This window comes from Haematobia irritans, chromosome 3 (assembly GCF_050003625.1).
Source record: "Haematobia irritans isolate KBUSLIRL chromosome 3, ASM5000362v1, whole genome shotgun sequence".
NCBI lineage: Eukaryota > Metazoa > Arthropoda > Insecta > Diptera > Muscidae > Haematobia > Haematobia irritans.
Window position 1 is genome coordinate 181,049,028 of NC_134399.1, and position 17,197 is coordinate 181,066,224.

The 17,197-nt window shown below is 36.0% G+C and overlaps 1 protein-coding gene and 1 long non-coding RNA gene across 2 annotated transcripts; both read left to right on the forward strand.

Annotated features, from left to right (window-relative positions):
- The first annotated feature begins 487 nt into the window (after positions 1–487).
- Positions 488–806, forward strand: LOC142229772 (uncharacterized). Its single transcript, XR_012720487.1, has 2 exons — positions 488–553; positions 617–806. It is a non-coding gene; the product is annotated as an uncharacterized LOC142229772 (long non-coding RNA).
- A 10,838-nt stretch (positions 807–11,644) lies between these two features.
- Positions 11,645–16,819, forward strand: LOC142231311 (uncharacterized). The gene has a single exon (XM_075301926.1). The coding sequence runs from the start codon at positions 11,645–11,647 to the stop codon at positions 16,817–16,819; it is 5,175 nt and encodes a 1,724-aa protein (XP_075158041.1).
- Positions 16,820–17,197: the final 378 nt, after the last annotated feature.

Here is a 17,197-nt window from a genome sequence, read left to right on the forward strand (position 1 = left end):
GAAGCAACCTGATAGGTAAGTTAAGTAAGGTATAGGGGCAGCCCCATATTTTAGGCTCACTTATGTTAGTAGACTATCCACTCCATTGTGATACCACTTGTGATGGTATCACAAATGCCGTTTCACTTTGTGGTGCAACCACACGGATGAAAAAGACTGTTTTTCATATGTTTGGCTATAAACATTATATGTTTGGAACACAAATTTTTAAACACAATATTTTTGAGTGCAAGCATATAATGTTCATAAACTAGCATAACATGTTTGGGACATATATGTTAATATGTTAGAACATATTATGTTTGGGACATAAAATGTTTGTAAATATAATATGCTTGGATGCAAACATATATTAATTTAGAAATAGCCTATAAACATATATGTGTTTAGTAGCTTGGAGCGCTATTAACAGGGAGCGATATTGAATTAAGTTGGTGGTTGTTGCTTGTTATTACAAAATTAACATTTTATTTTCCCTTGGGCAATTGATCAACTACTTCTTTGATCCTTACAAACTGTGTGGTCCGCTGTTCGAATCCCCGTCCGGCAAAAGGTAAAATTAAAATAAAAAAAATCATAAAATTGAATAATTTGTTCTACAATGTTTGTATTACAGAAAAAGGTGCTAAGAACTAAAAAATCTCGTGGAAGTGAGAAAGATGTGGGGGAATATACAATTGGGCAGAAACAAAATTTTGAGCATTCAGGTCGAAAACCTATGTTGTTAGCACCTATATTACCTGTTTATTTTCATAATTCATTATGATTGTAAATATATAAATAAATAAATAAAATTTTGAGCACAATATTGTGTGGGAGATTTTTTTTAAGCATATAATATTTTTGGGTGCAAAATGCCAAACATATTATATGTTCACATAATAACATATTGTTTTTTGGAAGAAACATTATTGAATTTGGATGCAAAAATACAAAATGTTTGGAACTTAGACTACCCAAACATATATTGTTTAGACCAATATGCTTTCAAACATATTATATATTGGAAGAGATCAAACATATAAATGTTTGGGCAATACCCAAAAATGTATATGCTTGAAGCAAAATATGTTTGGGAGTATATGTTACAGAAGCGATTTTTTGTGAGGGTGCTCTTAGAGAAGCTATGAAACTCTCAGAAATGTCACCAACATTTCTGAGAGGGGATAGGCTACCGCTGAAAATGTTGGTGTTTGGTCGAACCCACGATCCTTTGTATGCAGGTCGGCCATGCTCCCATACCCCGATTTTTAGGCTAACTTTGACTATGCAGGTGGCGAACTTTTTATACCCTAAACCACATATTGGTCAGAGTATAATAACTTTGATCGGCCTAAAAATGAGCCTACCAGAAATATTGACTTTAGTCCCCATAAAATATATACAGATCGACTCAGAATCTCCTGAGTCGATGTAGCGCTTGGTGTCTGTCCGTCCGTCTGTCCATGTATTTGTTGTTCACAGGATTCCGGTCGCAAATATTTTAACCGATTTGGATGAAATTTGGTACAGAGTGTTTTTTGGGCACAAGGACGAACGCTATTGAATTTGGAAGAAATCGGATCAAATTTAGATATAGCTCCCATATATATGAATCGCCCGATTTCGACAAATGAAGTCACGTTGCGCTTTTTTACAAACCGATCGTCATCAAATTTTGCATATATAAAGTTTTTCGTCACCCTTTAAGTCTGAAAAATTTCATCGAAATCGGTTCAGATTTAGATATAGCTCCCATATTTATGTATCGTCCGATTTTGCCAAATTTGGCCGTAAAACCCTTATTTATCAGCCGATCGTACACAAAGTTGGCTAAATGTAATTTTCTATAGCACTAAGTGTATGTGAAAAATTTCATCGAAATCGGTTCAGATTTAGATATAGCTCCCATATATATGTATCGCCCGATTTTGAAAAATTTGCCACTACTAACCTTATTTTTGACCATAGTGGTCTCATTTATTAACGGAAACTCAAATTTTACGCAAGGTAACCTTCTGTGGTATCAATCACGACCGCAAAATTTTATACAAATTGGCTCAGATTTAGATACTGGTCCCATATATATGCATCGCTCGATTTTTGGCATATTTGGCCATAATACCCTTATTTATTAACCAATGTTATTCAAATTTTGATATACTAGCTGATCGTATTTAGATTTACATGTAGCTCTTACATAATAATATTGTCCGATTTTTACATGTTTATGTTCTTAAGTATGAAATCTCCAAAACCTATACCAATGGTATCCCACAAATTCTTATGTTTACTAATTCAGTAGGGGTGGTTTAGGGTATGATATAGTCGGCCCCGCCCGACTTTCTACTTTACTCACTTGTTTCTTATCAATATGCGCTCGCCGACTCTAGTTTAGCTGTATGACAAGGAATCTCGAATCATTTGCCGAATGCTGTCGAAATGTACAATTGAGACATAATACATTTAACATAGTGCCCTTTAGTTGTTGATTACATGTGCGGGAATAAAACATGGATATAAACGTATGTGTGTGTATGACTGCGTGTGTGTATGTGTATGAGTTATGTTTACGTAAGCCTTAATTGAAGTTCAAAGTTGAAATCTACCATAAATTCTAAAGAAAATTATAATGTGTCTTAGCAAATGTTTAATTCAACCAGAAGGGTCAACATTATACGGATAATATAAAAGTTCATGCCAATTGGCCTATAAAGAGGTCTAGGGAGCTGTGAAATTCATGGTCCCTGGGGGGGGGGGATAACATTGCTTGCTGCCATTTTATTTGATAACATGAATGTACATGACAGATAAAAAACGGATGTTTTATATTTAAAACATTTGCCCCAAACATAATTAGATTGAGCCGAGCACTTAGAATTCATGACTGTAGTAATGCTGTAAGTTTCCAACCAACAATCGTAAAAATATGAATAACGCTCCTTGAAGAGATCCAACATAAATGCACACGACAAGTGAGGAGCCATTAAAGATGGGATACTTAATTTATGGCAATAATCACTAGACAGTATTAAAGTTAAATTTTATTGTCAGTTACTATGATGATGTTCATGCCAAAGATGCTTTCACAGCAGTTGGATGTTGTAATTGAACTATAAAATGTTCCAGATATCACAAGCGATTCAAGATGGTCATCTAGGCTGATAGATATGATGGCCAATTCACTGTGTTAATGGTAAAATTTTTGCTCAAATATTAATCTTTTGAATATCATGAATGTATAATTGCATATTGTAAAATTTTTAATGGTCCTGAATAAAGAAGACCAATTAAAAATCTTGAAAAAAGCGGACATTTTTGTAAAATCAAAATATTTGGGGTTTAATCAAGTGAGATTTTGATACCCTTCATCACTACTGCTGTACATGGTATAATATCTTTGCGCATGTGTCTGTAACGTCAAAAATGACCAGTCAGAGGCGAATCGTTTAGCATACCGATCGTTTTAGAATTAAATTCCGAGTCGATTTAGAGATGACCGTCTCATAAAACTTCCCAGCAAAAAAAAGGGCTTCCAAAAAAGTAGTTTGGATCCGCAAGTAGTGCAAACTTGGATCATTTCAAACGAATTTTACATGAGCTTGTATATGGACGGAAGTACTCCATTTAAGGATCCTTTACATTGCTTTAGAAGTTGTGCCTTGAAAGTTCATTTGGATGAAGACATTTAAAAACAAGTATATACGGTCGTAAGTTCGGCCAGGCCGAAGCTTATGTATCCTCCACCATGGATTGGACAGTCTTCTACTGAAGACTGTCATCCACAATCGAATTACTTGGGTTGCGGTAACACTTGCCGATGGCAAGGTATCTTAAAACTTCCTAACACCGTAATATATATCACATAGTCCATACGTGGTACACTGAAAAAAATATTGTCGTGAGGTCAAAGATTTCATGTCTTTAAAATACGAATACAAATTTTGCTTAGCATAGAAGACGCATTTCTCTAAAATAAAGTTATTTTCCTTGTCCAAAAGTCGATAAACTTTTCAATGAAGTCGTATTGTCCTTATAATTAAGTGATTTGACTTAAAAATGGGTATCTTAACATGAAAGAAAAAATTTATAGGCTAAGGTCAACTTGACTTTAATAATTCAGAAAAATTCTTTAAATTTAATGAAATTGTCTTTAAATTTGTTGTATTTTTGCATCTTGACTACAAAGCAAAAAATCGTTCAAATATAGGACATGTTTTTCAAAACTTTATTTTAAAGAAGTTTTTTTACTTCAAACATAGCATAATTTCTACTGGAAGTCGAGTCCTAATTTGGAAAATAAAGTTGCCGTTAACTCCTTTTTAAAGGACTTTGATAGCATATGAAGAAAAAAAGCTGAGAAAGCGAAAAATTAAAATTTGCTTCCTAGAAGCAAGTACACAAAACCTAAATTTAAAAGAGAATTGTGTCTTAAAAGTATCCTTACTTGTATTCTCCGCTTCTTTGGCTCGGAATCAATACCAAATTTTTTAAAGTAAAGACAAAATCTTTGGAACCGAGTATGCTTTTTTTTCAGTGTATGTATTAAACTAAAAAAGGCCGATTAAAGGGTGATACGGTCAAAATTTGGTCAATATAAACTTGACGCATTACTTTCAATTTTGCATTTAAAAAACCTAAACACCCCTCATTTTGAAGGTGTGTGTGTAGAATGTTGCTCCTGTTTTGATTTTGGAATTCACTCTTCAGTTGTCAAAATGCCGTCCAAGCAAGAAGAGCAGCGTATCAAAATTTTGCTCGCGCATCGCGAAAATCCGAGCTACTCGCACGCAAAACTGGCAAAATCGCTAAAAGTTGCCAAATCAACCGTTACAAATGTAATTAAAGTGTTTGGGGAACGTTTGTCGACAGCCAGGAAGACTGGATCGGGGGGAAATCGAAAACCGGAAGCCGCTGAGACGACAAAGAGAGTTGCCGGTAGTTTCAAGCGAAACTCTAACCTCTCTCTCCGAGATGCCGCAAATAAGCTGGGTGTATCGTCTACAACCGTGCATCGAGCCAAAAAACGAGCCGGACTATCGACTTACAAGAAGGTAGTGACTCCAAATCGCGATGATAAACAAAATACGACGGCCAAAGCGCGATCCCGGAGGCTGTACACGACGATGCTGACGACGAAACCTACGTCAAAGCCGACTACAAGCAGCTTCCGGGAAAGGAGTTTTATACGGCAAAAGGAAGGGGAAAGGTAGCAGATATTTTCAAGCACATAAAACTGTCAAAGTTCGCAAAGAAATATCTGGTTTGGCAAGCCATCTGTACCTGTGGCTTGAGAAGCAGCATTTTCATAGCTTCCGGGACTGTCAACCAAGAAATTTACGTGAAAGAGTGTTTGAATAAACGTCTGCTGCCTTTCCTTAAGAAACACGGTTGTTCCGTACTGTTTTGGCCGGATTTGGCATCTTGCCATTACGGTAACAAGGCCATGGAGTGGTACGCCGCCAACAACGTGCAGGTAGTTCCCAAGGACAAGAACCCTCCCAACACGCCAGAGCTCCGCCCAATTGAGAAATACTGGGCTATTGTCAAGCGGAACCTAAAGAAGACCAAAAAAACTGCTAAGGACGAGCAGCAGTTCAAGGCAAACTGGCTTTCTGCGGCGAAGAAGGTGGACAAGGTGGCTGTACAAAATTTGATGGCAGGTGTCAAGCGTGAGGCCCGGCAATTCCGATTTGGAAAAGCGAAAGCCTAACTGAATATTTTTCCGAATTTTATACTAATTGAACTTGAAAATGAAATTTAATTTGATTTTTTAAATAAACGATTTCACCGATTTACACGCGTTTTCCCTTGACCAAATTTTGACCGTATCACCCTTTAAATACGTATATTATTCAGTTTAAAGTTTCTAAAGAAATAAAATATTGACAAAATAAAATGTTGACAACATTTTCTATAGAAGTAAAATTTGGAAAAAAATTTTTTTTATAGAAATAAAATTTGGAAAAAATTTTCTATAGGAATAAAAGTTTGTCAAAACTTTCTATAGAAATGAAATTTTGACAAAATTTTCTATAGAAATAAAATTTTGACAAACTTTTCTATAGAAATAAAATATTTCTCTAATTATACAATTATTTTTCGAGCTTTATGGACAGATATAGATTAAGGAACATGGTTAATAGAGCCATTGAGCCTGTTTCGGTATCAGGCTAACATGAAATATAATAAGCAACGATGAGCCCGTCGTAAAACTAAGAAAAACACGACTAATGTACGCGTTAGAATTGTTGTTGTATCCTGGAAACCAGTTTCTGTTAATTGTCACATGTTGTAGTTGACTGTAGAAACAATAAGCATTGTTCGACTGTTCACCACTTAGGTGAATTCTAACAAATTAGCTTTCTAAAAATAAATTTCGTGTTGTTGCATTACTATGTAACAAAACGAAATAAAAATAAGATTAAGGGACTTGTAAGTTATATGAAAAGATGATGTACAGTGGGAGAAAAGATGATTCAATTTGTAAGAGGAAATTTCCCAAATGTTTTCTCCATAAGGAGTTAGCATAAAGGGCCCAAAATTGAGTTATCTCTCCCAGCCAGATCTATACTAAAGGCTGTGGAAAGGTTCATTCGCCCGAACCGAAACATGTACAGTCCAGGCGTGTATAGATTTGTATCTGGCGTTTTCTTTTCAATGGCTCTATTAACCATGTTCCTTAATCTATATCTGTCCATAAAGCTCGAAAAATAATTGTATAATTAGATATAATGCATTTGGACGTCAATTGCCCGTTTCGGTATCAGGCTAACATGAAATGAAATAAAAATTTGACAAAATTTTCTATAGAAATAAAATTTTGACAAATTTTTCTGTAAAAAATATTATTTTGACAATGTTTTCTATAAAAATGAAATTTTGGTAGATTATTTTTGGCTCGATTGGCAACCATGATTATGAAACGATATGGACCAATTTTTGTGTGATTGATCGGATCGGCTTATATGGGGGCTATATACAATTATGGACCGATATGGACCACTTTTGGCATGGTGGTTAGAGACAACATACTAACATCACGTACCAAATTTCAATCGGATCGGATGAAATTTCGTTCTCTTAGAGGCTTCGCAGGCCAAATCGGGGGATCGGTTTATATGGGGGCTATATGTAATTATGGACCGATATGGACCAATTTTTGCACGGTTGTTAGAGACCATATACTTACACCATGTACCAAATTTCAGCCGGATCGGATGAAATTTGCTTCTCTTAGAGCAATCGCAAGCCGTATTTGGGGGTCCGTTTATACGTACAAGTGGATCGATATGGACCAATTTTGCATGGTTGTTAGAGACCATATACTAACACCATGTACCAAATTTCAGCCGGACCGGATGAAATTTGTTTCACTTAGAGCAATCGCAAGCCAAATATGGGAGTCCGTTTATATGGGGGCTATACGTAAAAGTGGACCGATATGGCCCATTTGCAATACCATCCGACCTACATCAATAACAACTACCTGTGCCAAGTTTCAAGTCGATAGCTTGTTTCGTTCGGAAGTTAGCGTCATTTCAACAGACGGACGGACGGACATGCTCAGGTCGACTCAGAATTTCACCACGACCCAGAATATATATACTTTATGGGGTCGTAGAGCAATATTTCGATGTGTTACAAACGGAATGACAAAGTTAATATACCCCATTCCTATGGTGGAGGGTATAAAAATTTTGGAAATATTTAAATTTCATAAAATTGCGCAAATGTGCATTTATGATTTATAGGTCGATATATACATATTAGGGTATAGGCAAATTTTAATCATTTTTACGAGTTTTCGACTTAACAGTGACGATTTTCAAGGAACATGTGGATATTTTGGGCATATTTGCTAAAATCAGAAGAACATATATCCGGAGTACACATTTGGCCTCTGGGGCCATAGGAGTGAAAATCGGGCAAAATCTATATATAAGAGCTATATATGAACCGATTTTACTGATATTCTTCAACGAGACTCACAGAATATTCGATTATACGAAATTGGAAGAAGATCGGTTGATAAATACGTCATTTATGAGCAGATCGGTTATAAATATATATGGCAGCTGTATCTAAACCTGAACCGATTTTTTCCAAAAACAATAGTTATCGTCTTTGGATAATTATTTTGCGTGTAGATCTAAATCTTGGCCCTGCACCTTAAAGATATATTTTTATCCAAGTTTGCTTGAACCCTTAGAACAAATTTTTTAAGATTTCCTTACAATTTAAATAAAAATGATTGTAATAATTTCAAATATGATATAGTCTCCGTATATAAAAGTTTTAAATTTAATCTCGTAAACCATACCATGAATTTTTCATATTAAAATTCTATAATCTACCATAGACCAGATTTTCTATCATTTGATATCCGTAACATATAGATTTTCATGTAATCCGTTATGACAATGTAGAAAATTCTGTCCGGCTGAAATTTTACCTATAGCTACATACATTTTTATTTCCTCTTGATTCATTATTAAAAGTTTATTAAATAGAAATTTTATTGCAATTTCCTACAAATGTTTCCTGTTCTTTTATTTTTATTTTATTTGCTATCTATTTGTCACTGTCCACATAGCTCCTCTTCATATCAATTGCGGAAGTTTTGAAAAGAAATATCTCTGTTTCTTTTTGTTTTTTAACAGGTAATTACATCTAAAATAACAAAGGATAGGAAATTCTACGGGAAATTAGTTTTTGACATAAAAGTCAACACTAAGGTAAACTTTAAAGGATCTAAGCTAAAGAAGAATGCTTGAAAAGGCATTACAAAAAGTAATTGCAAACAAAATCAAGTTTACTATATGTGTTGTTCATATTGGTATATTGGGTTGGATACAAACATTCAATTGAAAATGTAATGAAACTTTATTTTTTTAAAAAAATTTAATGTTGTTCCATAAAATTCTTTTCAAGAGCATTCTGGGATCCTCCTTCAATTTTTTTACTTCCCTTGAAGCTCCAAAAGAGGAGTTCTAGCAAATACGGTTTAAACTCAAGATTTTAATTTATAAAATTAAATCTCGCAAAAAAGAACAGAAAATCAATAAAAAACTAAACATTTCACCCCGCGGAGATTTGAAAATATTGTTGATTTTTTCACTGCCATGGAAGTTATTTTGAGAAAGTTTTGAAAATTACTTGAGATTTTTATTGAGTTAAATGGAACAATATATAATTTTATAAGAGCCAGAATTGAAATATGGTGGTTGCTTATATGGGGGCTATATAACTCGATATGGACCAAGTTTTGTGTGATATGGACCAAGTTTTGTGTGATATGGACCAATTTTTGTGTGATTGGGGATCGATTTATCTGAGGGCTATATATCACTATAGACCGTTATGGACCTAGTTAGGCATGGTTGTTAACGGCCATATATTAGCACAATACACCAAATTTCAACTGACTCGGATGAAATTTGCTCCTCCAAGAGGCTCCAAAACCAAATCTCGGGATCGGTTTATATGGGGGCTAGTTATATATGATTTTGGACTGATATGGACCACTTTTGGCATGGTTGTTAAATACCATATACTAAAGAGTGATACGGTCAAAATTTGGTCAAGGGAAAACGCGTGTAAATCGGTGAAATCTTTTATTTAAAAAAATCAAATTAAATTTCTTTTTCAAGTTCAATTCTTTCGCTTTTCCAAATCCGAATTGCCGGGCCTCACGCTTGACACCTGCGATCAGATTTTGTACAGCCACCTTGTCCACCTTCTTCGCCGCAGAAAGCCAGTTTGCCTTGAACTGCTGCTTGTCGTTAGCAGTTTTTTTGGTCATCTTTAGGTTCCGCTTGACAATAGCCCAGTATTTCTCAATTGGGCGGAGCTATGGCGTGTTGGGAGGGTTCTTGTCCTTGGGAACCACCTGGACGTTGTTGGCGGCGTACCACTCCATGGCCTTTTTACCGTAATGGCAAGATGCCAAATCCGGCCAAAACAGTACGGAACAACCGTGTTTCTTCAGGAAAGGCAGCAGACGTTTATTCAAACACTCTTTTACGTAAATTTCTTGGTTGACAGTCCCGGAAGCTATGAAAATGCTGCTTTTCAAGCCACAGGTACAGATGGCTTGCCAAACCAGATATTTCTTTGCGAACTTTGACAGTTTTATGTGCTTGAAAATATCTGCTACCTTTCCCCTTCCTTTTGCCGTATAAAACTCCTGTCCCGGAAGCTGCAAGTAGTCGGCTTTGACGTAGGTTTCGTCGTCCATTACCACGCAGTCAAACTTCGTCAGCATCGTCGTGTACAGCCTCCGGGATCGCGCTTTGGCCGTCGGCTATAAAAAGGAGGTCCCTTGTCATTGAGCTTAACATGGAATCGGGCAGCACTCAGTGATAAGAGAGAAGTTCACCAATGTGGTATCACAATGGACTGAATAGTCTAAGTGAGCCTGATACATCGGGCTGCCACCTAACCTAACCTAACCTAGGTGTTGGGGCAGATCGTATTTTATGTCATTTATATTACTTTAATTTATATATTTATTAATTTATTGTTTTTATTTTATTTATTCTTCACTATTTATTTTATTAGTCGTTTAATTGTTCTTTATTTAAATTTTATTTACATCCCTTTAATGTTTCCCCACCCTAATATTTACTTTCAAATTCATTTCGTTTATTTACTTTACTCTCTTTTAGTTCTATGACCTATATTCGTTTTTCGTTTGTTTTCGATCATTTAATGTTACATTAGTTATTATAGTTTGTTTTGGTTTGATCGATCTCTTCCCACTGCTTATGTTGGTCGTGGGTATAGTTGAAGAAAACAACAACAACAACAAAGCATAAATATCGTTTATGCTTTTGCTTGTTATTTGTTTTTCATAATGCTTGCAAATTTGATACATTGGTTGAATGCATGTATGTATGTACATACATACATATCAATAACTGTCATCTTTTGGTTCTTTTCGTGGTTCAGTGGGAAGAGATGATCAAAGTTAAAGTTAGTTGTCGATTATTGTTTGTCACCAACGCGTTGCTCGAATAAAGGAAAACAATGTTTGAACTTGTTATATTAAAACAAATAGAATATTAACTCTTGTTGTTCGGCATAGTTACATTGAAAATAATTATTGTAATAAAACAAATTATTTAAACTGAATTTTTACTCGGTCGTTGGGTTTTTAAAAAGGCAATGTTTGAACGGGTAAAAATATAAAGAAAATCTAAGTTGTTCTACGGGCGACATATCAACTTTGTGGTTCTGTGCAAACATTTTGGCGACCGTGACAGGACGGTCAGTGTTTAAAGTTGAAAATAATTTGTTGTGGAAAAAGGTTTTCGTACATTTGAAGTGGTGTGGGGTATTTCATCATTGTTGTGTTATTCGTGCTTTCGTTGCCCCTACTGCTGATGTTAAATCCTGTTAGTTTTGTACCTTTGGACACCAACTTTAATTGCTGCCGTCGTAATTATTTTGAAAGAAATTCAACTCGGAGTTTCTTAGCAGAATCAAAGTGAATTGTTGTTAGGTAACAATTATAAAGCTTGGCTTGGTGATACATAAAATTCCAATTTAGTGGAAATTAGCGCCATATTTATTGGAAAGCGCTAATTGCAAAATTGTTGTTCCTGAAATATAAGAAACGCAATTTTCTCTTTCGTCGTTGACGTTCTCTTAAGTTTGCAAAATGACGAGAGACGATAATGATGCTTCTGAAGAAGCAAGTGGTGCTGATTTGTCTTCTCTTAAACAGCAACGTAGCTCTATGAAGAGGAATATCAGCAACATGCATAAAAAGGTAGAAAAAGATGGTGCAAAAGTAGATTCCACTATTTTAGAGTGTCGTTTGCAAATTTTGGAATCATACTTCAAACAGTTGTGCCACATCCAAACTCAAATAGAAACACTTAGTCCGGCTGACACATCGAGGAGTGATTTGGAAGAACTTTTCATAACAGCAAAGGCAAAAATATTGGGCCTTCTGAACAAAAGTCGTAGTTCTATACCTGGTGATACTACTTTGATGAATGCTTCAATTGCCGGAATTTCAACACAATCTCGTTTGCCTTCGTTGAAATTGCCTCGTTTTGATGGAAAATATGGCGAGTATAAAAGATTTATTTCGACATTTAACAACATGGTCCATGAAAATCAAACTATTACCCCAGTTGATAAATTCAATTATTTATTGAACTGTCTCAGTGGTCCCGCTTTGGCAGTTGTTGAAGCTTTTCAAGTGTCAGAGGAAAACTACCCGAAAGCACTAACACGGCTCCAGGAACGTTATGACAATAAGGTATTGATTTTTTTGGAACATATCAACACTCTTTTCGATATTCCGAAAATGGCAAAAGGTGATAGCTCATCATTGCGGAATATTATTGACACTGTTTCGGCTGTTCGTGGTTCTTTGTTGTCGCTTGGGTCTGAAGCAGATGTTATGAACGCAATTTTAGTACATTTGGTTTTGAATAAAGTGGATGCAGATACGAAACAGAATTATGATGAAAAACAAGAATATAAATCGTTGCCCTCTTGGGATTGTTGCTATGATGTTTTGAGTCTTCGTTGTCAATTTCTCGAAAGTCATGGAAAAAGGACAGAATTTGGTGAAAAAGCAAAACTTGTCAAGCCCAAGCAAAATTTTAATCGCACTGCCCATACTTTCGTCAATTCAAATCCAAATTGTGTATATTGTAATTCAACTGATCATTATCTGCAAACTTGTTCTTCGTTTTCGGCAATAGCAGTTCCCGATCGTTTTAATTTTGTAAAACGCGGTGGCCTGTGCATTAATTGTCTGCGAAAGGGGCATATGGTTTCAAAATGTCCATCAAAATCACGTTGCAGATTTTGTAATTCAACTCACCACTCAGTGTTGCACATTTTTAGTCCAGACAACTCGGGACAGTCAACCATTTCGAATACTACTACAGTGCAACCTTCAACTAGTAATCAAAATCCAGTTTCGCTTGTGGCTCGCTCATGTAAAAGGGCAATCATTCCGACTGCTGTGGTTCTCATCAAAGATTATTGTGGAACTTTTCAACCGGTAAGAGCTTTACTTGATTCCGGCTCCGAACTCAATTTCATTTCAGAAGAAACTGCAAAAAGGCTTCGGCTTAAATTTCGACCATATTCACAAGAAGTTTCGGGAATTGGAGAAGTTAGAACCAGAATTAAATTTACCGTGTCCGCTACAATAAAATCAAGAATTAGTTCGTTCCAGTGGTCCTCAACTTTTGCTGTTACCCCAACAATTGCATCTGTACAGCCCGGTGAGTACATATATACTTCAAATTGGAAAATTCCCACCGATATACCGTTAGCTGACCCATTGTTTTTCAAACCGCAACATATTGACATTCTTTTGAGTGCTGAAGTATTTTTTGATTTATTACTTGATGGTCGAATTTCTCTTGGATATGGTATGCCAAACCTTACCAATACTGTTTTTGGATACATTGTTGGTGGTATCGCAAGTACTGGTCAAGCGAGATCTAATTTTACATGCAATTTGATGGTCAATTCTTTAGAAGTGGATCTTGATAAAACTCTAAAAAAATTTTGGGAAGTAGAAGAATACGAAAAGAATCCCAATATGTTGTCCGAAGAAGAAGCAGCATGTGAAAATCACTTTGTTGAAAATGTTAAATTAGATTTTGATGGAAGAGTTGTGGTCCGCTTGCCATTTAAAGAAAATCCCAAATGTCTCGGCGATTCGTTCGAAGCTGCTCGAAAACGTTTTTTGTCCCTGGAAAGACGTTTAGATCGTGATCTACAATTGAAGTCAATGTATAAAGAATTCATGGATGAGTATTTGTCCCTGGGTCACATGTCGCTCTATAATCAACCGTTATGTGGTACCTATTACATAATACCACATCATTGTGTTTTGAGACCACAAAGTACTACAACAAAAATTAGAGTTGTATTTGATGCATCTTCTCGTAGTTCGTCAAATAAATCATTGAACGATATTTTGATGGTTGGACCAACAATACAACAAGACCTGATCACCACACTATTTTCGTTTCGTTTACACAAGTATGCTTTTACTGCTGATATTTCTAAAATGTATCGACAATTTCGAATAGATGAAAATGATAGAAAATATCAACTCATATTGTGGAGAAATCAAAAAGATGAACATTTAAAGGTATATCAACTGAATACTGTTACCTACGGTTTATCTGCCGCCCCATTTTTGGCGATTCGTAGTTTGTTTTTCATTGCAGATAAATATTCGCACTCGCATCCTTGTGGTTCTGAAGTTTTGCGCAACGATTTATACGTGGATGATGTACTCACCGGCGCTGACGACCTTGCAACGCTGGCTCAAAAGAAAAACGAGCTAGTAAAAATATTAAGTTTCCATGGCCTTGAGTTAGCAAAATGGAACAGCAATAACATCATGTTCGGTTCAAATCAAGATGCAGAAATCACCATTAAAACAAGTGAAGATGAAGTTGCAAAAGCCTTGGGTATGTCTTGGAAACCCAAGGAGGACGTTTTTACTTACCGATTCGAGTTACCAGATGTGATGAATCCTACAAAAAGATCTGTTTTGTCAATTGTATCAAAAATCTATGACTTGCTTGGACTATTGAGCCCCATTGTCATTCGATGCAAAATACTTCTTCAAGAAATGTGGGTGCAAAACATTGGATGGGATGACCCATTAACTGAACATCTTAAATCATTATGGCTCCAAATTAAATCGGATTTAAATTACATACATAAAGTTGAAGTCCCCAGGTATGTTTTAACCTCAAATGATACTCTTGGAGAAATTCACGGATTTGCTGACGCCTCGCAACGAGCATATGGTTGTTGTATTTACTATCGAGTTTGTCTTAAGGGAGAATACAAAACGACCCTTTTAATTGCAAAATCCAAAGTGGCCCCAATTAAGGCACAATCACTACCACGGCTCGAATTGTGCGCAGCAGTATTGCTGAATAACACATGGCTCAAAATACAACCAAAAATTTCAAGTTTTGTCTCATCGATATATTTTTGGACTGATTCCAAAATCGTACTACAATGGCTTAAATTACATTCGTCGACGTTGAATTGTTTTGTGGCAAATCGTATTTCTGAACTACAGGAGAAAACAAGAAATGTTAGCTGGAGACACGTCCCTTCGAAGAGTAACCCTGCTGATGTGGTTTCGCGTGGATGTAGCGCGGAGGAAATTTCTAATACCATTTGGTTTAGTGGCCCTTCGTTTTTGGAAGAAGATATTACAAAATGGCCCGGAACTGAAGAACAATTGAACATCGAAATTCTCGAACGTAGAAAGGCAGCTGTTTTTGTGGCAAATTCATCAGAAGTCAACATCATAGATGACCTTCTCGATAAGCATTCTTCCTATATTAAATTTATTAGAATAATTGCTTATATTTTTCGTATATTCAACAGATGTCCTGCTAAGAAAGATGTGAATATTTCTGATGTAATTCATTTGTCCCCAGATGAATTAGAAGAAGGTTTTTGGAGAATTGTGGCTCACATCCAGATGTGGTGTTTTGGTGCCGATATCAAATCACTGAGTAATGGTGGTCTGGTAAACCCATCGCTTCAAAAACTTTCACCATTTGTACATGAGATGACACTTGGAGCAACCACAGTCAAAATTCTTCGTGTTGGTGGTCGTTTGTCCCAAGCGCCCATTCCATATGATGCAAGATTTCCAGCACTATTACCAAAAGACCATCGCTTCGTTAAATTGTATATTGAGCATGTTCATCGCTCACATTTACACGCTGGAGCAAAAGTGTTGTTGGGACTATTGCGCCAGAAAATATGGATTGTAAACGCCAGAGATGTTGTACGCAAAGTTGTTCGCAATTGCGTTCATTGTTTTCATTACAAACCGAAATTGATGGAACAGTTGATGGGAAATTTGCCATCAGATCGACTTCGAGCTCAACGCCCATTTTTGATTGCTGGTGTTGATTTTTGTGGTCCATTCATGACGTCGTACCGTATCCGAGGAAAAGTGCCTTATAAAACATACATAGCTGTATTTGTGTGTTTCACTTCCAAGGCAGTTCATTTAGAACTAGTTTCGGACCTATCGACAAACAATTTCATCTTGTGTCTCAAAAGATTTGTTGGAAGACGTGGCATACCCCAAAAGTTGTATTGCGACAACGCCACTAATTTCGTTGGAGCACGTAACCAAATCAAAGAATTAAAAGAAAGTCTTTTTCGAGATGATGTGGTCCACGACATGAAATCACTTTGTTGTCAACTTGGTTTCGAATTTTGTTTTATACCTCCCCGTGCCCCACATTTTGGCGGACTGTGGGAAGCAGCCGTCAAATCTACAAAAACGCTACTTATAAAGAACGTTGGCAAAGCATATCTTACTTTCGAAGAGCTACAAACAGTCATAATTGACGTTGAGGCAATTTTAAATTCGCGCCCCATCGCTCCAATATCAAACGATCCCAATGATGGTGAAGCCCTAACGCCTGGTCATCTGCTTATTGGTTCTTCATTGGTTGCAGTTCCCGATAAACATATCGATTCATCCCAATCATCATTATTGTCTCGGTGGCAAAGGGTCTCATTTTTGAAACAACAATTTTGGCAAATGTGGTCCCGAGATTATATGCTATCTTTACAACAAAGGTCAAAGTGGTTCAAAGACAATAACAACATAAAAGAAGGGCAACTAGTTCTAATACATGAAGACAACACTCCGCCACAACAATGGTTACTAGCTCGTGTTACAAAACCTATTCTAGGCCGTGATGGAAAGGTTCGTGTGGTTGAACTGAAAACTAAATCTGGAATTTGTACTCGGCCAATTCACAAAGTGGCTCCCCTACCAAATAATGAAGAGGTTTGAAACATGGAGGTTTCAACGGCGGGAGAATGTTGGGGCAGATCGTATTTTATGTCATTTATATTACTTTAATTTATATATTTATTAATTTATTGTTTTTATTTTATTTATTCTTCACTATTTATTTTATTAGTCGTTTAATTGTTCTTTATTTAAATTTTATTTACATCCCTTTAATGTTTCCCCACCCTAATATTTACTTTCAAATTCATTTCGTTTATTTACTTTACTCTCTTTTAGTTCTATGACCTATATTCGTTTTTCGTTTGTTTTCGATCATTTAATGTTACATTAGTTATTATAGTTTGTTTTGGTTTGATCGATCTCTTCCCACTGCTTATGTTGGTCGTGGGTATAGTTGAAGAAAACAACAACAACAAC